This window comes from Papio anubis, chromosome 5 (assembly GCF_008728515.1).
Source record: "Papio anubis isolate 15944 chromosome 5, Panubis1.0, whole genome shotgun sequence".
NCBI lineage: Eukaryota > Metazoa > Chordata > Mammalia > Primates > Cercopithecidae > Papio > Papio anubis.
In genome coordinates, this window is record NC_044980.1 from 138,555,848 (window position 1) to 138,576,518 (window position 20,671).

Here is a 20,671-nt window from a genome sequence, read left to right on the forward strand (position 1 = left end):
GAAGATAATATATCTGATTTTCCTAGACTAATTAAAAAAAACTCACAAGCTCATACTTTACCAGTTCAGAATTTGTGTGAGATACAAGGCCTTCCTGACACTTCACTCTGCACTAGCATTAGGGAAAGGGCTGCACCAGAGAAGCGAGAGTGCAAGAGAGAGTATTTACTTGGTTTTTTAAAGGCAACTATTTCTAAATAGTTTAAATGCTTTCATGGATTTATAGTTAAAATATAAATCTAGCCCCATACTATAATGTAACATCTGCCATATGCCCCCGAGAAAGCCTTATCATGAAAACTACTACATCCTCCTCTGTCCCTTCTGACAGTGAACTCCTTGAAGACAGGTCCATGTACTTAGATCGTGAAAAAATTTTTTTTTTTTTTTTTTTTTTTTTTTGAGACTGGGTCTCATTTTGTCACCCAGGCTGGAGTGTAGTGGTGATGCAATTACAGCTCACTGCAACCTCTGCCACCCGGTTCAAGCGATCCTCCTACCTCAGCCTCCCGAGTACCTAGGACTACATGTGTGTGCCACCATGTCCGGCTAATTTTGGTGGGGGCAGGGGTTGTTTGTTTCTGTGTCTGTGTGGTTTGGAGTGTTGTTGTTGTTGTCGTTAGAGATGGGGTTTTTGCCCTGTTGCCCAGGCTGGTCTTGAACTCCTGGGCTCAATTCATCAACCCACCTCGGCCTTGCAAAGTGCTGGGATTATAGGCATGAGCCACCATGCCTAGCCAATATCTTCTATCTTTTATACAGATTAAGCAGCAATCTCCACTAGATAAGTTTCTAAGTATACTTTACAGTTATTCAAATGGCATTTAGAAAATATTCCTCATTCAAATGTGTACCTTTATTCACGCTCACTCTCCCCTTTATTACTCTAAGTTAGTAAAGATTTCTGATGCCACTTCTCTCAGCTTTTTATTTTCAGGCTCATGAAATCAATGCAACAAATTATTGTTGTTGTTGTTGTTGTTGTTGTTATCATTATTCAACAAGTACTTTAAAAGAGCCTACTGTGTGCTGAAATTAAGCTGGGTATGTTACGTGTAACTGTATGCATTATCCAATTTAATTTCTCCAACAACTCCAGAAGATAGTGATTATTATTCTCATTTTGCAGATGAGGAAATCGAGGCATAGAAAAATGAAATGACCCGTCCAAGCTCACAGGGCTAACAGCGCTCCATCCCTGTCTTCCCCACACCATCCGATGTCAGAGCCCACATTCTGCACATCTGCACCACTCTCCTTTACATCATGCCTAATCTTCTAGTGGAACTGAGGACAGGAAGATAAAAGTGAAGAAAGATTAGTACAGCATGTGACAAAAGATAAATAATCATTATGTTAAACTAGGCCTATGGTTTATCAAATCGTTTATTTTAGAAATGCAGGTTCACCCCCAAATATTTCTGGAGCTTTGCGAGGAGATATGTTCCACACATGTAAGTGTCAGATTTGCAAGGGAGAAAAGATAGGATCAGAAATGGAAACATTATTAATTACCCAATCAACTTTCTACTCTAAATGGAAATAGCCATTCATAAATCCCCTTTATGAGCTTAAGAGTAAACATTCAAACCATTTTGTTCAGCATACCAGGCTCCCAGTCAAAATAAATAACACCCAGGGTCATTCTGTTGAAGCAAAGAAATTATTAATATTTTAATCTGTCCATTTTATTACAGTACCAAAAGTAAGGACATGTTTCTGAATCCCATACTGACTTCAATCTAAAATTGCACAGGGCTAATCCCCAAAAGAGTTATTTCATTCATTCATTCAACAAGGATTTGCTGTGTACCTACTATGTTCCAGAATCTCTTTGGGTACTTGGGATACATCAGAGACAAATGACAAAAATCACCACCTATGAAGGTGATACTCTATTCACTATGACTCTTTTGACCACAGCATAAAAAGAAAATCAACCTTGCAAAGGTAAGAAAAATCTTTACTTCTCTGGCCTCATTTAGATACAAACAAGAAAACATAGTCAATATAATGGCTCTCTGGATCCTTTTTAATGACTTTAAATTTCAGGCAGATGAAATTTAAGAAGTTCTCTGAATCCAGGTCACGAAAGGCAAGCCCATTAGAAAGGTCTAAGTGAGATTCCAAAGAAGACCTATTTTCTACATTGCTACATTCGTCTATGCAATTTTGTGTTCTCTTTGTAGATGATTTTAAGTAAAAGGAAGGAAACAGTGGTAAGTGATGAGAGCTAGAAAGCTAAGAGTCACACAAAGAAAGAAACCAAAATACACCGTCAAGTGCATTGACACTATAGTTCTTGGAATACATACAGTTCAGCATCCAATGAATAAACCATTTTGGGTTTCATAACATTCCTCCATGAAGTTTATTGAGAAATACTATATTTCACGAACAAAGGGTATCATATTGTTTGTTTTCACAGTGTCATTTAGCTTTGAAAGCATGCAGCTAATATTTTGCCTGTGGTATTCAACAGGCAGATGTAAGAAGAGCAAACATTCTTCAGGTTTTAAAAACAGTAGTATATTATAACTTGGAAGGCAACTGCTAACAAACCAAAAGCCATAGATCAGTAGATTTGATTTAAAATAGAACTTCTTCAATGCTAAAGCAGCTTCAAACATACCATTGTGCAAAATCAGATTAAATACTTCCCAGGGATCCTCAGATGATTGTCCCTTCTGCCAAGTGCTTTCCTTTGAAACAAAAATCATAAAGACTGAAAGAAAAATAAAAGTGTATTTTGCCAAAAAGATAATTATTACTACCCTAGGTTTATTTTAAAAAGCTTATGCTTTTCAAACTGTCAACACATGTTATATCCTCACAACAACCCTGGAAGGTAGGTGCGGTAGGTGGCATTACCATTTTCACAGAGGAGAAACTAGGGCTTACACAGTTGTGATGTTACTCACTGCACAAGGGCTCCTCGTCAAGTACACCCATGGGCACAGGACTGCACCCACCTAGAGGAAGGAGTACCATTTTCTAATTTGCATAAATAGTCTCATTTGCTTTCCACCAGCCCTATGAACTGTGAGCTTATGAAGTGGACCCCTAAAATATGCCTTTTCTAATTTGGACAAGGACACAGTATAGGATGGTGAAAACGGTTTTCCATGGCCACCCAACCTAACAGTGAAAGCATAATGATTAGGATCCAGGTCTACTGAATTCCAGTTCATGGCTTTGAATAACATAAGGGGAAAATTCACCCAGCAAATGGATTTACTGACATCTTATAAATAGCCACATAGCTCCTTCCAAGAAATCTCTGAAGGATTCCTTTATGAATGAATAGAAAGAAAGGAAGTACAGTGACATGCATGACGTTAACACTGTTCCATCACTAGATCTTTAGTCTCCAAATGTTTGTCTCTTGTTTTCCCAGTTCCGCCTTCCATTTCCCAGTTCTGATATTCCCAGTTCTGCCTTTCTCAGTTCTGCCTTTCCCAGTTCTTCCCTTCCATAGTTCTTGTTCACTATGTACCAGGTACTCTGCTAAATATTTTATAAGAATTACAACAGGTTCTAACTGAATATAGCTATATAAGTGACCTCAGCTATACCACACAGCACACAAAAACCAACCACATGAGCTTAGTCAACTCACAGAATTGTGAAAATTAAAAGCCTGTCATTGGTTTAAGTCATTAAATTTTGGAGTGGTTTGTTACATACCAATAGATAACTTAAACATTCTGTGTTCTCACCCTAACATACATCCAAGTTATACCTTTATATCAGGGACCACAGATCCACACAGCTAAGCAAACTCTGAGAGAAGACTGTGAACAAAAGAAAACAGATTGAGCACAGCAAAGTTTTCTGGGCTTGTTTGTTTTTGTTTTTGAGACAAAGTCTTGCTCTGTTACCCAGGCTGGAGTGCAATGGTGTGATCTTGGCTCACTGCGACCTCCACCTCCTGGGTTCAAGTGATTCTCATCTTAGCCTCCTGAGTAGCTGGGATTACAGGCATAGGCCACCAGACCTGGCTAATTTTTTGTATTTTTGGTAGAGATGGGGTTTCGCCATGTTAGCCAGGCTGGTCTTGACTCCTGACCTCAAGTGATCCACCAGCCTCGGCCTCCCAAAGTGCTGGGATTACAGGCATGAGCTGCTGCGCCCGGCCAGCAAAGTTGATTCTGAAACACTGTATTCCCTCAATGATCGTTGGAATCGCCTATTATATGCAATGCAGCAGAGCCTGGTGACTCAGGGTGTGAGTTTTGGATCTGTGTGTTAAAATACTGGCTGTCCTACCTGCTAGCTGTAGGAACTTGAGGAAGACACTTGGACTTCTCTGGTCCTCAGTTTCTCTATATTGTAAAATGGAAATTAATCATAACTACTTCCTGAGGGTGTTGGCAGCAGTAAACATGATAAAGTATGGAAAGTACACATGAGCGCACATACACACACACACCATGCCACACCACACACCACACACCCAGTCTTCCTAGGAAACTTCTATTCATGCTTCAGCCATCATTTCACAAGTGCCACTTCTTCAGGGAAGCCTTTCCTAAAGATCACCCTGTCTGACTTCAGCAGGCCTCCCTGCTGTATTCGAGCACCATGTATTTTCCTTTTATAAGTACACAGCATCAATTTGAATTTTGTGTTCGTTTGCTCATCATTTATTTATGTTAATCTCACCCACTACACACCATCAGTTCCATGAGAACAGGGTCTGTGGTGACCTCCCACATTTTTCTAGCACCTAGCACAAAGCTTGGCACACAGAAGATAAGTATCTATTCAACAAAAGAAAAGCATTTTCCAAAAGCTGACAATGCACCGAGACCTCCGTAAATGAGAACTTGGCATTGTGTTGTGTGCTTCTGCAGGAGTGAGTCTCACCTTTAAAAACCTGAGAGTCTAATGGGAAATACAACACATACAGAAGTCACCATCTGACACTGCAGAAGGTCAGCAAGGCCTAGACAGAGTGCCCTGAGAGTTCTGAGAATGTGGAGATCGACTAACTCTTGATGATGACAATCCAAAAAGACTTTACAAAGAAGCAGTGGCATAAGAATACCCAGACTCCAAAGTGCCAGTCCTAACAAAAACATTGGGTGTTGGCTGTTACTTTTTGGGTCCAGAAAAGTCTACTTTTTGTAGACTTTGCCTGGCCTAAGGCAAAGTCTACAAAAGATCTGTAAATCACTCATTCCTTTATTCATTGATCAGGTTTTTATTAAATACCTAGTAGGTGCTAGGCACTAGTCTAGACACTGAAAATCAATGAACATATCAGCAAGCTGACATTCCTTCTAAAGAGGCCCCCTATAGCAAAAAAATGTTAACCAGTGTCCTCCTCATTCCTCTGTGACCAGGGCTACCGTGTCACCTCCTTTAATGCAGGCTATGCCTTATCGTTTAACAAATGACCTTCGTCTTCCCAGCATCTCCCTTAGTTTGGCTTCCGGGTTGCATATGGAGTTCAATGTTCCGTGGCTGCTAACCAAGACAAACTGCAATTGTTGCACATCTTGCTTAAGAAAGTGAAAACTGAAGGGGACCTTAAAAGATCTTCCGGTACAACCCCTCATCTTATAGATGTGGAAACTAAGGCCTAGAGAAAAGACCCTCGGCCAAGGTCAACCCAGAGAACTAACCACACATAGAACCAGACCAGAGTACAGGAGTCCTACCTCCCAGGCCTGGGCGCTTTCGATTTCTCAAAGACATATCCCATTTTCCTATTATCAGGACCCACAACCCTAGAAACAGTCTTTAGGATTCAGGGCCACTCAATATTGAGGAAGAGTTCATTACTTGTATTGAAATCAGTTGTAGTAATACAAACAACAATAACATTTTAGAGCCCTAGCTAAACATCAGTAGCAGTGAGAAAAAAAAAAATAGCTCAGAGCAGATTGTGTGAGTTACAGTGAAATACGCAAAACCGATCAAGCCCAGAGAGACAAGAGTACAGGACTTCGGTGGTCCCCTCCTCACCCAACCTATTCCTGCGAGCAACCTATTCCTGCGAGCCCAATTTTGTTCCCGACCAGTTAGATGCCTTACCCATTACCTTCAAGTTCCCGGAATTTGTGATACAAAGAACAATGTACAGCCAATCAATAGTTTATATTACTTTAATATAAATTCTTGGTAAACAACTTAGGAACCGCTTCTTATTCTCCTTTAAAAACCCACTTTCGACTTCTGCTCATCAGAATGTGTACTCAGGGCACCTTCACTCCCAGGACGCAGTCCTCAAACTTGGCTCAAATAAACTCTCTTTTTATATTGATTTTGCCTCAGTTTCTTCATTTAGGTCACAGCTGTGATAAGCACTGTACGTAAGTTACCTCATCTGGATCCTCACAACAATTCTGAGTCGGTACTATTATCTTCCCCATTTTACAGATTAGCAAACTAAGGCACAGAGAGAGTAAGCAAGCTGCGTGAAGTCCCACAGCTGTTTAATAAGGGGAAGTGGAGAGGCGGCAGAACGATCATGCTGAGTAAACCAGGATGACTGCCCAATGGCCTCCCCTCGCTTTTAAGGGGTCAGTGATGAACGGGAAAGCTCCACACGTCGGTCATCTGCAACTCCACGGAGTTCGCGAGCTGGCATTCCCCGAGGCTCTTCCTGAAAGGAAAGCCTCTTCTTTCAGCTGGGGCAGGTGTGAACGTGATGCCAAGCACGGCGCCTTTTCCCGCTCCCTGTAAGGGGAGTTTTCGAGGAAATCCCTCTCGACCCACACATCCCTGAAGCCAAGCCCGCGGCTGGAGAGAGAGAGGGACGATGCCAGCTTCCGCGTGGATGGAGGAGAAGAGAGGGGGCAAGCAGCGGAGGCAGCGCGGGATCCGGAGGGTGGAAGCGGGGCGGTACCTTTCGGAGAAAGCTGGCGACCACCTGCTCGAAGGGGTACTTGTACACCTGGTGCACGTCCACCGAGACCCCCATCCCCGCGCGCCGCGGGCCCCGCGCACCGGCCACGCCTCCGCGAGCGCAGAGCAGCCCAAGGCTCCGCCGAGGCCCGCAGGCGCCCACACTCGGACAGCCACATGGGCGTGGCCTTTTTCCTCCGCTTTTCAAACTTTCGAAACTTTATTGGCCACTCGGAGAAACGCGCAGTGGGCCACGCCCACGCCCCTGCCCCTACGCCCAGAGTCACGGAGGCGGGTGTTGCAGAGCGCGGGAGGTGCTGGAGCGCGCCCAGAGCACCTAGGGCCCCGCGGTCTCCACGCTGGCAGCGCCTGAGCGGCCCTGGTACCCTCCCGCGGCCGCGCCTGCCGAAAGAAGCTTCTCTGCCTGGAAGCCATCACGCCCCGCCCCAGGAAACCTGGACCTTGGGCTTGTGCGTTTATGGTATCACCGCCTGGAGTCACAGAATAAGCCGTGGTTGGCAGCACGGGAAAATATTAATAAGGAAGGTCTGGTGTGACAAAGGCCAGCATTACTCACGCCACCAGGCAGCTGCCTCTGAGGCTTGGGGTTGGGCCTTGTGTAAGGTCAAGATTGCCTCGGGAATAAGAACCTCGTTTTAGTGCATCCAACCCTGCAGTTAAGTTCCTTTGCTCGCTGAGGTTAAACACCACGGAGAAGGGAACTAGAGGATACAAAAGAGTTGCGAGTATTATTCTTTACTGCAACGCCCAGATGTTAGGAGAACCAGCACGTTCATCCGTGTATTCAGCACGTTTCTGAGACCTCCTATGCCCCAGCGCTGCGGTGGGCACTGCGGATTCTGCCGGGAGGAAACACCAGCCCTGCTGATGAGCCGGCTGATTTCACACCCAATCAACAAGCTGGGAAAATAAACACAATAATCGGTTAAAGTGACACGGGCGCGGGCATGATTTTAGCGAGGGTGATTATGGAGGGTCTCCGAGGTGATGACTTTTACGATTTTGCCATCTTGCTCGCCCCTGCTGTACACAGTCACACTGGTCTGGCAAAACCCTAGCCTTGTGTAAATCTAGCTCTCCTCTGACTGTCCCTACCCAAGCCACCGGAAGGGGCTGGAGGAAAATACACACCCACTGTGACAGGCATCTTTTAAATTCATAACCACTAACCCTATGGCGCCTTTTAATGGTACCAAATACACTATGAAAGTACTGAATTTCTGGCCGGGCACGGTGACTAACGCCTGTAATCCCAGCGCTTTGGGAGGCCAAGGTGGGCGGATCACCTGGTCCGGAGTTCGAGACCAGCCTGGCCAACATGGTGAAACCCCGTCTCTCCCCGTCTCTCCTAAAAATACAAAAATTAGCTGGGCGTGGTGACGGGTGCCTGTAGTCCCAGCTACACGGGAGACTGAGGCAGGAGAATCGCTTGAACCAGGGAGACGGAGGTTGCAGTGAGCAGAGATCGCCCATTACACTCCAGCCTGGGCAACAAGAGCAAGACTCCATCTCAAAAAAAAAAAAGAAAAAAGAAAGTACTGAATTTCTCTAATCCACTTACTCTCCCACATTCCTCTCACCTCACACCTCTCACATCTTTGTTCCCAGTCTTATACTCCAGTCATTACCTTACTTCCATTTTCACTTAGTCAGTAGGTCACATCGCTCTGCCACCTCTCTACCAACCAGACCAAATGCCCTGCCTTCCCTCTTGTTCCTGTGGCTGAACTGTCAGCACTTTGTTTTAGCACCAGTGTCTCCATTTGTCCACTGAATCCTGAGGTGAACTGAAAAATGTTTAACAAACAGCTCTCCTTTAAAGCATAAATCACGCAAGGCCCTGATTTCCAAAGGTTGCTGATTCCTGTGGTGTAAGTACTCCTACCATGTTTAAAGATGCCAACTCGATGTCACTAAACACAAGTTGGGGATTTAGCAACATGGAGTTTAGTGAGGGGTGGGAGTTGGGGAGGGAAGCACAGAAGCACACCATCACATGGTATTTTCACCACCTACGTACAACAGCCATAAAGAACCAAGAACATAGATAATGGAAAAATGCAGTAGGAAGGGATGAGTTTTCAATGTTTATTACTCTTTGGCCAGGCTGCTATGGTTCCTGCCTGTAACCTCAGCACTTTGGGAGGTCAAGGCAGAAGGATCACTTGAGGCCAAGAGTTTGAGACCAGTGTGGGCAACATAGTGAAACCCCATCTCTACAAAAAATAAAATAAAAAATAAAAATTAGCCAAGTGTGGTGGCACACACCTGTTGCTAAGGCCAGAGGATCTATTAAATCCAGGAGTTCAAGGCTGTAGTGAACTATGATGGTGCCATGCACTCCAGCCTGGGCCACAGAGTGAGACCCATCTCAAATAAATAAATATTTATTAATTTTTATATGTAATTTATGTGATTGTAAATTTATACACTTTAATAATAGCTGTGTTGAATGGCCAGCTCTAGTACATCACTAAAAGTTCCCATCCTCTTTCTTGTTCAAGGCCATCGCTCTAGCAATATCTCCCTTTCTGCATCATCAGCTTTGTCTCTAGTGGGCCATTCCAGCCAGCACAACAAGTACACTGTAATTTCTTCCATTAAAAAGAAAAAGAAAAAAAAAAAAAAAAACACTCCTAACCCTCTTAACCCCCTATCTTCACTATCTTCCTCCAGCTGTATTCCAAGTCTCTGCTCCACTGATGCTTCTCAAAAGAGCTCCCTGTAATGTCTTGAGTCCATTCCAATCAGTATTTGCCCCCACCACTTCACTGAAGCTACTGTTGTCAAGGTCACCAATGACCAAATTGCTAAATCCAATAATTAATTCTTAATCCCCACCTTACTAAGCCTGTAGGCAGCGTTTCCTTGAAATACAGAGGGAGGAGTGGAGAGGAGAATGAGATGCAAACGCTCTTACATGTGTTGGATGCATGTTGAAAAGTCACTCCACTATATCACCAATCCCTCCTTACGGGAAAACAAAAGGCAGTCTTACAGGGAGACTACACAGGCCCACAAAGGAGAGTTCAATTATCTGCAGAGTTTATGGTATTTTGTATCTGCCTTTTTTACCAGAGTAGCTGGAGACCAGATGTGACATACAAACCGCTAGCGTGGGTCCTGGGCCCTGTATCCTCAATCCACTCTGACCATCAGTTTCTCCCAGAGTGTATCTTTAAGCAGGATTTCATCTCCTGATTAAGTAACCTTGAAAGGCCAATGGTGTGTCCTGAAAGATTAAAGGCCCCACCGCCTGCTACCTCTACTTGGGGCTGATTGGCTGAGTGACTTGTGTAAGAACAAATGCGACCTGCCCATTCCAAGGACATTGGGGCTTTCTGAAACGTGTGCCAGACTTGACAACATGAGCCTATAATCTTGTAGCTCTGAATCACAGCCGGTTTGCACAATAGTAATCTTACTTGCTGGGTCCTCTGAGGGAGAGAGAAGAAACTGTGAAACAAATTTCCATTGCTTTTAAATTGCTTGGCTTAACTGGGCAGGGACTTGAGGATGGAAATTTGCTGACAGACCTTAGAAGTTCATGACTTTATTTGGTCTTTAAGATGCCAAATATCTTACTAAAGAGCTTTTATAAGATATCAAATGCCTTTTGTATCTTCAAAGGGAGGCACAATAGTTTAAACATGGTAGACATCCAATATATTCAGGTTGAATGAATGAATGAAGGATTGTAAATGCTGCAAGATTTAAGTGAGACAGAACTCCAGCCCTGACCCTGTCTCTCTGCTTTTCTCACCTTCTTCATGTTGGTTCAGTTCCCACTTCTGACCATCCTGACCATCTCTCTATCAATGATTTTTTGTATCCAGTCTTATAATTATCTGTATATGTAAACACTTCACTGTTACTGTGACGTTCTCAAGACTGGAGGAACTGTATATATTATTCACTCCTCTCTATCCAGTGCCTAGTAAAATGCCTGACACCTAGTATATGTTGAAAAAACTCACGAATGTACTTAATATAAAATATGACCTTGAACAAAATCCTTCCTGCCCCTGCAGCTCAGTTTTTCCACCAACGAAAACTGAAATGCAGGGGCAGAAACTGAGTGGGCCAAGACTGTCTCTAAAATCCAGCAACCTTACATTTGAGATGTGGGCTAGAGACACAAGCCAAGGCAGGGAACAGGGATATAGTTATTGAAACCAGGGTACAGAATGATAACTTGCAAGGAAAACAAAGCAAAATCTCAGAATAGATTCAAATATGTAAAATATCATGTATGATAAATAAGTATGGGTACTAAGGAGAAAAAATAAACTGGAGAAGAAGGATGAGAAGTGATGGCAGGGCAGGGGAAAGAGGAGCAGTGTTTAAATTTTTTAAAAGAGCTAAGGAAGACCTCTCTGAGAAAATTACATTAAAGCAGAAAAGTTGAAAGAAGAGGAGAAGCAAGTCATGCTCGTATTTGGAGGAGGATCATTCTGGGTAGAAGGAACGGCAGGTTCTAAGATCCTGAAACAGGCATTCTCCTGATACATTTCAGAACTGCAAGGAGGCCAGTATGGCTGTTGCAGAGTTCCTGAGATACAAGGTCAGAAAACACGGATCTAGGTCACACAGGGTCCTCCAGGCCATGGTAAAGATGTTGGCTTTATCTGTATGAGATGGGAAGCCATTAAGAGTTTTGAGCAGAGGAGAGACATGATCTCAACTCTATATTTTAACAGAATCACTCTGGCTACTTACAGTTTGGAGAAGTGAATATGGGGAGGCAAAGTGAAGAAAAAGACCAATTAAGAGGTATGATATTTTACATATATACATATGTAAAATTTCCTCCCCTACTCCCACTCCTCACTAAACTCCACTCTTCCCTCTATATATAAATATAGATTCATGGTTCCCGGCTCATAACTCCCATAGCCCTTGCTACAGTCTTTTGCTATAATGTTGGGGACACTTTAGGCCTCAGAAGCAGGCTTTTCTCTCTCTGACCTTCTTCTGACTTCCCTTCACCTGCCCAAGGCAGGACTCTAATCTTTCCTGGCTTTTCTGATTGATTTCTCATTCCAGAGAGTGTCCTGCCCCATACCGTGCACGAAGAAATGCTGCACGGGAAGGCCACGAAGAATCTAGACAGATGGGCCTTACTAGGTTTCCTGACTCAGTCTGTTAGTATTAGATCATACCCTTTTTTAGCTAATCATATTTCTACCTGGTTGTCTTCAATCATGTCTATCCAATGGAGTCTTGCTAAGAGACCCAAAAGAACAGGGTTCAGAGAGCTCCCAGCTAGCCAAACATATGGAGATTTCTGGAGGATGGTGCACCCAGGGAGAGCATGGAAGCTCCACGCCTCTTCCCCTATACCTTGCCCTATGCATCTCTTCAGCTACATCCTTTGCACTATCCTTTATAATAAACTGGTAAATGGAAGTAAGTGTTTCCCTGAGTTCTATGAGCCGCTCTAGTAAATTAATTGAATCCAAAGAGAGGGTCACGGGAAGCCCGTCTTGAAGTGGGTGAGTCAGAAGTTCTGGAGGTCAGGACTTGCAACTAGCATCTGAATGGGGGAGGGTGGGGACAGCGGAGTGATCTTGTGGGACTGGGTCCTCAACTTGTGGGATCTGAACTATCTCCAGGTAGTGTCAGAATTGAATTGGAGGACACCTAGCTGGTGTCCACTGCAGACCTGAGTGCTTGCTTGCTGTATGGGGAGAAACCACACACACATTTGCATGTGTGTTGCCAACCTTAGAAGTTCATGACCTTATTTGGTCTTTAAGATACCAAATGTCTTACAGAGATATTTCATCATACATGAAGGCCAAAAAGTTACAGAAGAGCAGTTGTGGTGGTACTGTAGATAACAATATTATTAATAATAATAGTATGTATTAGTTTATTTAACTCTCACCACAACTGCCATTACTGAAGGAGGGCAGAGGAACTCGGGAGTTTCACACTGCCCTAGGCAACATGGTGAAACCCGGTCTCTACAAAATACAGAACGTCTTCTGTGTTGATGATTTTTGTGGTGAGAGCACAGGAAAAAAATCACGATTTGAGCTTGTTCTCCCCTCAAGAGGCAATTGCCATAATCTAGATAAGAGGAAATGATGGCTGAGACCACAATGGTATCAGCACAGGTAGTGATCAGTTTTTAGGTTCTGGATCCGTTGTGAAAGTAGAAATGGAAACGTGTGCTGAAAGATCAGAAGTGGGAAGAGGAAGAGCCAAGGTCCAGTCTGGTCACCATCTGGAGAAAGCCTGTCTGACTGTAGAGGGAACAAAAGCCAGATGTATTCATTTTCAAAGTGCCACAAATGGATGGCTTGAAAAACAGAAATTTATTGTCTCACAGCTCTGGATTCCAGAAGTCATAAATCAAGCTGTTGTTGGCAGGATGGATTCCTTCTGAGGGCTCTGAGGGAGAATCTGTCCCATGCTTCTCCCCTAGCTTCTAATAGCCCCAGGCATTTCTTAGCTTGTGGATGGTCTTCTTGTGACTTCACATTGTCTTCTCTCTATGCATGTCTGTTTTTGTGTCCAAATTTTTATAAGAACATTAGATTAAGAGCCACCCTAATGACCTCAACTGTTATACACAAAATTGTGTCCCTAAAATTTATATGTTGAAGTACTAACGCCCCGTACCTCAGGATGTGACTGTATTTAAAGACAGGAGCTTTGAAAGGGTAACTAGGTCACTAATGTAAAGTGAGGTCATATTGTTGGGCCCTAATAACCCATATGATTGGTGCCCTTATCAGAAGAAGAGCTGAGGACACAAACATGCACAGAAGGAAGACCATGTGAAGAAAGAGAGAGAAGAAGGCCACCAACAAGCCAAGGAGAAATCAATCCTGCTGATGCCTTCATCTTAGACTTTTGGGCTCCAGAACTGTGAAGAAATAAATTTCTTGTTATTTTAAGCCAAACAGTCTGTGGTACTTTGTTATGGACGCCCTAGCAAGCTAATACATCATTTTAACTTGATCATCTGATAAAACTTTCTTTCCAAACAAGACCACATTCATAGGCACTGGGGGTTAGGACTTCAACATCTTTTTGAAGGACACAATTTAACCAGTAATATCAGACACAAGCAGAGACGAAAGATGAAGAGAGATTCTGGAGGCATCGGACCTCCAGTTCTGATCCCTGAATCCCATGAATTGCCATGTTTTCTGCAGCTCCTTCTTAGATTCTCTGAGCTTGGTCAGGATCCTTCCAGGAAATCTCCTTTTGTGCTTAGCTTAATTTGAGTTGAGTTTTCTAGCACTTTGAACTGAGACTCCTATCTAGTATGATGTGGAAGAAAAATTTAGCTGTCGTGAGTTCATGTGCCCAAAGAAAAAGAAGAGAAAAGGAAAGAAAAAAGACTATTTATTGCCCACTCTTTTTCCATCTCCAAATCGACCCAGCTCTTGAGATCTTTGAAAGTCGAGCTGCCTTTTACATTATGTGTTCAACTCTCTGTATTTACCCTATTCACCTTGATTGTTTGGAAATCCAATAAGAATTTTATTCATCTTGTTTGTTTGGTAAAATTGCATTCTTTAAGGCCAATTCGCCTCACCATATGAGTACAAAAGGGGAAATTTTCTTTGTAATAGCAGGTAGCAATTAGTGGCATGCATTTTATTTTATCTTAATGGCATGCATTTTATTTCTTTTTTAAAAAAAATTTCACTGACTTGAAGCTCATAATGGCATGCATTTTAAAAGCATCTATTTAAGATGCTTCTTATCTGGGAAGACCAATTTTTAAAAAATGATCTCACAACAGACTGAAGGTCAAAAATTACAGAAGGGCAGTTGTGGTGGTACTGCAGGTAATAATAATAGTAATAATAAAACCAAAGGCATACAGAGAGAATTTCAGATGAAGTTTAACTTAGAAAGTGAAGGGATAACACACTGAGCCTCCAATGTGAGTAAGTTTAGCAAGTCCTTTCCTTTCCCACATATTTTTCCAGCAGGGGAAGCCATGAGCAGTCAGATACTATAGGGTTGGAATGGGTAGGAGAAGGGGAAAGGAGAGAAGGGGCAGGGAAGGAGGCAGCCATGAAGGGCCCCACGGCAAAGGAAGAGTAAACTAATAGAAAAATAGCAAACTTAACAACTTTGACTTGGGCTAGTTATTACATTATTTTTCCAAAGGACTATCTGATTGATGAGATAAGCAGAAATGGCAATGTTATCAATGAAGTACAACCCAAGAATAATGACAGCTATCAAATAATAAATCTATTCCCAAACCCAAGTGCTATCTGAAGGGCTTTATATAGACACTCAATCTTTACAACAATCTGAAGAAGTAGGTATTTGTCTCAGATTGGGTTCCTTGGAAACAGACTATGAGACAAGGAATTACATACAAAGATGAGGATGGGGGTACTTTAGGGAGATACACCCCTTAGGAAGTGAGGAATGGAGGGTTGGACAATAAGACAATCTGCTCCAAAATTTGGTTCCAGTTGAGGCCTCAACCGATCCTATAGAAATCCCTGGAGCTGGGGTATTAAGGTAAGGAGGCTGGGTGACAAGCCTCAGAAAGGAGCACAGCTTTGAGGAGGATGGGGAGCACAGACCCTGCAGAGGGGGCATGAGTGAAGCACTGCCACATTCATTACCATTATTATCCACAGTTCACAGATGAATAAACTGAAGCATGGAGGGGCTAATTAACTCATCCAAAGGGAGTAGACTCCCATTTCACTAAACTTTTATTTGCAGAGATGTAAACTAATAGGTTCAAAGTCAGTACTTGAAAACTGGAATGATTTGAAACCAGAACACACAAGAGTATCCAGATTAAAGACATTGATGTTTCTTTAAAAAAAGAAACTTCAGTCAGAAGAGGTGATGGCCACTATGAAATAATGGGAAAATAACATTCAATAGGTAAACATGGATATTGGGGAAATTATACCTAGAAATAGAAGATTCAGGCAAGGACTTTAGTTATTTTCCCATTGAAAAAATATTTATTTTCCTAAAATGGTCACATCAAGATTAACGAAGCCATTCTCATCTTAATCTGTTCCAGAATTAAAATAATAATAATAAAAGATTAACCAGGTGAGCTTGGTAGCTCACATCCATAATTCTAGCACTGTGGGAAACTGAGGAGGGCAGAGGAACTCGGGATTTCATATTGACCTAGGCAACATGGTGAAACCCAGTCTCTACAAAAAATAGAAAAATTAGCCAGACATGGTGGTGTGCACCTGTAGTCCCAGATGCTTGGGAGGTTGAAGTGGGAGGATCACCTGAGCCTGGAGAGGTCAAGGCTGCAGTGGCCGTGACTGTACCACTGCACTCCAGCCTGGACAACACAGTGAGACCCTGTCTAAAAAAAAAAAGATTGACCCATGCGGATGCACCTTCAGAGCAGTAAAACAAATAAGTGAATACATAAGATTAACCTCATTGATCATGTTGGAGCTTGAGATAAAACAAAAATTTTGAAAAAGATTTACCTCAAGCTCCTGTCTTGGTCAGCTCACCAAACCAGCTGTTCTTATCAATGAGAATGTTACTAACTGGTACAGTAGTAATACTTCAGAATGAATAAAGTGGCTCCTGATTTTGCTTCAGCTTCCCAATATCCTTAGTGGCTATTGTGTGTGATATTATGCATTGATTGTATGTACTTGGTTTTCCTGCATCTACTCCTAAGACATAGACCCTCTCTTAGAAGTGAGACAAAACAGATGCTAAGCATGCCAGTCGAAGGGTTAACTCCTGAGAAGTTACAAACTTTCCTATGTCAAATGCACCCTACCATTATCCTTTCCCATGACCAGGCATGACAAACTTGCTTTTCTTTACTATAGCTATTGCCATTGTGTTATATGTGGTGACCAGGAAGTCAGGCCAGCCTGTAGTTCTGCATGAAATAATATTCCAGTGATGCTCAAAGAATCTCCCTGAGACAACTGCTTATTCAACTGTTAAAGGATAGGAGATCATTCTTAGTCCCCTTAAGATGCTAATTAGTCCATCAACAGCTGTTTCCCTAACCTCGGAGCTGGAATAAAGGGAAAGCTTAAATGCCAACTTTTCTGGGCACAAATCTTAAAAGATTGATTCATCTACTACAGCATATGATACCAAGCAGTCAAAATGTGCCCCTTGACCTGGGAATGAATTACGAATATCACAGCTTATGATCAATCAATAAGGGAGACTCCAAAAGAAAAGGTCAATCCCAACTGCCCTTCCAACACTCTTGGGACTAGATGGAGTCTACAGTCATGTTGCTGAGAGAGAGGGCAATTAAACAAGAAAAAAACTGATAGTGCCAGTTCCTAAGACAAATATTTCTAGGATTCAGAGACTTATGTAAGGTGGATAAATAATTCTTTGGTAGGTCTATTTACTCTCCACTCTTTCTGCAGTATTTATTAAGCATTTTCTGTATACTTGGCTCAGAACATGTTAGAACATAAAAGTAAGGTATCATTCTCCTCTCAAAGAGTAGACTGGGAATTGTTGGTTATCTAGTCAGCATTCATTCTGCCTTCAAGTTTTTATTGTAGCCCTAATAAGCACTAGCACAGGGACCTGAAGGAGGTTGACTCACTCCCAGCTTCCAAGGTGGGCCTGATTGATCCAGGGATAATCTCCACTCCCAGGGACTGGCAATAGAACAGGCATATGGCGCAGATTGGACCAATGAGACATGAAGAGAGGTTTACTGGGGGATTCTGGAAATTAGCTCCCCTCCCCCAGATATGAACAAGGAAATGCCCCAAGCTAAGGCTAGTAGACATCCTATGGGTAGATAGCCTTGGCTTGATGTCATCCCTGTGATGAGAGAAGCCAACAGCTGGGGAAAAGTTGGGCTTTCAGTGAACACTGTGGAGATCCTGGACCAACCACTCCTAAAAGACACACTCTTTTCATTGACCCATACTAACAAGTCCACTCTGTTTTTGAAGCTACTTTGAGTTGGATTCTGTTACTTGCAACCTAAAGAATCCTAATTGGTAAAAAGTTAGCAGTCTATGTTTAGCTCCCCTGGAGATGTATTTTCTAAAATCAAGCCATAGCAGAAAATACTGTTGGAACTACGTTGCAAATTTCTGAAAGATGGGACTTGGTCTCACGTTTCTTTGTATCTCTAGCACTCAACAAATACCAAATGCTGAACACCTCATGCAATTCGGATAAGATAATGTGTAAGTAAGTGCTCTGGCAGTAGAAGCTGCTATTCAAATGAAATAATAAGGGAAATAAGTTCTTAATAATAACAGCTAACATTTATTGGACACTTAATATGTGGCAGGCACTGTTTTTTGTGTAATTGCTTTGAGTAATTTATGTGTATTAGTTTATTTAACTCTCACCACAATTGCCAGGTATAGTTATTATCCATAGTTTACAGGTTAGGAAGCTGAGGTACAACACATTTACTAAGATATACAACAGTTTGCTTAAGATCAAAGGGCTCAGTAGTTAGATAATTAATGACTTACAAAAACAGAATCATAAAGTCTCATGCCTCAACCAATAGGACTTACCTAAGCCAGTTCATAACAAGATTGTGTTTCATCTTCTAGACAAAATAAGAGGGTTGAAAATACAGATTTGCTTAGTTTTTTACAACATTTTAATATGTCATGTTGATTTATAGATTCTTGGAAACCTATTTTTTTCATTTTGCTGCAGTCTAAAGGTTATTGTAGAAGCATTTAATAATACATACTTTTATTAGCCCAATCTGTTATCTTTACTGTCTTACTAAAATTTATCTACTTGTTAACCTAGACATACTACGCCATGTATCTTTGTGCTAAAACCCCCTAATATTCAAATCTGTATTAGTCAGGGTTCCCCAGAAAAACAGAATTAATAGGATATATAGAGATATACATAACAGGGGTTTATTTTAGGGATAGGCTCGTATGATTATAAAGGCTGAGAAGCCCAATGACCTGCTATCTGCAGCTATATGAGCATCCCTTAATCCATTTAAATTGACACATAAAATTAACCATCGCATGCTCCCATCTTTATCTTACAACCAGTAGATATCCAAAATAGGTAGTATTTACTGTTGTTTCTTTCAATAAATATTTCCTGGGAGCCTACTCCATTCTAGGCATTTTTTTAGATGCTGAGCAAACATCAATGCATAAAACAGGTAGAGTTATTGCCCTTAAGGAGCTTACCTTCTAGTGAGGGAAACAGACGCTAAACAAATCATCACACAGGTAAATACAAAATTACATATTTTGCCTTAAAAGAAAAATAAAAGGAATACTGAGAGAAAATAAAGATGTATCTAATTCAGTCTCTGTGTGTGCCCAAGGAGGACCCCTGAGGAAGTGACATTAAAAAGAGGCTTGAAAGAAAAGACCCATAGATAGATGTCTTGTGTTTTTTCTTATCCAACTTCCATTCACATTCTTCTATAACCACAGCCCAAGTCTTCCTGGAGAAAATACTCTACCACATTCTCAGCCTCAGTGTTTTGGAGCTATTTCTTCCATCTCTGGCTGCTAGGGTGGGGCCAAGACCTAGGCTCAGCCAATCAGTGTATTCCATCTCCCTGACCACAGTAATGATTCTATTGATTCAGGGATGAGCATGTGACCTCTGTTGGGCCAATAACAGTAGCCAGGTTCCATTTAGAATCTTTGATCTAATCGATCAGGGAAGTAGATTATCTTCTTCACTGCACTGAGTCTTGTAAAGATACAACCTTGACACTAAAAGAAAAGAATGACATACAACTGAGAGACAGCTTAGTCAAGAAATATATCCTCTTGCCATCATTTAAGCTCTGATTTAAGTTCTGCCTGACCATATCCACCCAAGAATTGTTCAGTCATGAATCATCACACATTCCCTTATGTGTAAAGCATGGTAGTCATTAGTGCTAGGCATTTTTTTTTTCTTCTGGTTCTGCTCCTCTGGACATATGGTAGGACTGCACTTCCTCAGTCCTTGAAGTAGACATGGGACTTGGTTTGGCCAATGAAATGTGAGCATATGTAACGTGTGTCACTTTGAGGCAGAAGCCTTTAAGAGCTGGGGCACACTCCACCATGTTTTTCATCCCTGCCATGGCAATCAAATAGACTCCAAATGGTGGGGAGTCTGTCAACCTAAAGATCCTGACAGAGCATGACAGGGGGCAGAGTTCCCCATCAACCAAGATGGAGAAATGAAAGCACTGACATTTTAGAGTTGTTCTTTACCACAACATAACCTAGCTCATCCTGACTTATATTTACCAGTTTCAAAGTTTTTCTGTCTTTAGAAACAGAAAAAGCCCTAATTCATATAATGAGTACAAGGAAAATGGTGAAAAATAAAAGATAAAGCATTCCAGTGAAGAACTTATGTGAAGGGAAGCAACTAAATTGGAGGAAGAAATGGAATTGGAGGTTGACATGGAGAAGACCTGTTTTGTGGCTATTGCAGTGGTCCAGGTGGTGTTGATTGTGTCTATAGTGTTAGAAAACATAGAAAAGAATGGATAGATTCAAACTTTATTTTAGAGAAAGAAAATGATAGGAAATTATTTTTCTTTGCCAAAACCCATGGTTTCTCACTTTGACTGTAAGTTAAAACGTCAGGGGGCAGCATAAAAAAGGCATAAGCTGAGTAAGGAGACTCCAGTTCTGGGTTTAAGTTGGTTAATAAGTAGGATGTGACCTTGGACAAGTCTTTTGCCTGCTCAGACCTTCACTTCTTCAGCTCTGTGAGCACTACTTTCAGGGTGTCTCTCCTTTTCCTTTAAGCACTGACATTCTATGGAGGCCAATCACAGGAAGTTACCATATCAAAACTGTTGAATGGG

At 42.0% G+C, this 20,671-nt stretch overlaps 1 protein-coding gene across 8 annotated transcripts in view; it reads right to left on the bottom strand.

Annotated features, from left to right (window-relative positions):
* The window catches only part of LOC101016189 (PRELI domain-containing protein 2), a 214,035-nt gene that overhangs the window by 73,975 nt on the left and 119,389 nt on the right, over nt 1-20,671 (bottom strand). The window contains exons 1-2 of one of the 8 annotated variants that reach the window (XM_009209319.4): nt 19,035-19,940; nt 18,384-18,418 (exon numbers count right to left, since the gene is read on the bottom strand). The exons of 5 other annotated variants lie outside the window; for them this stretch is intronic. Coding sequence is in view for 1 of the 3 variants with exons in the window: in XM_003900297.4 (XP_003900346.2) it covers nt 6,857-6,931 (75 nt within the window). In the remaining 2 variants the exon portion in view is untranslated. Of the gene's footprint in view, nt 1-6,856; nt 7,056-18,383; nt 18,419-19,034; nt 19,941-20,671 lie in introns of those variants that run through there. 2 more of the 8 variants (XM_009209320.4, XM_003900297.4) reach the window with 2 other exon arrangements.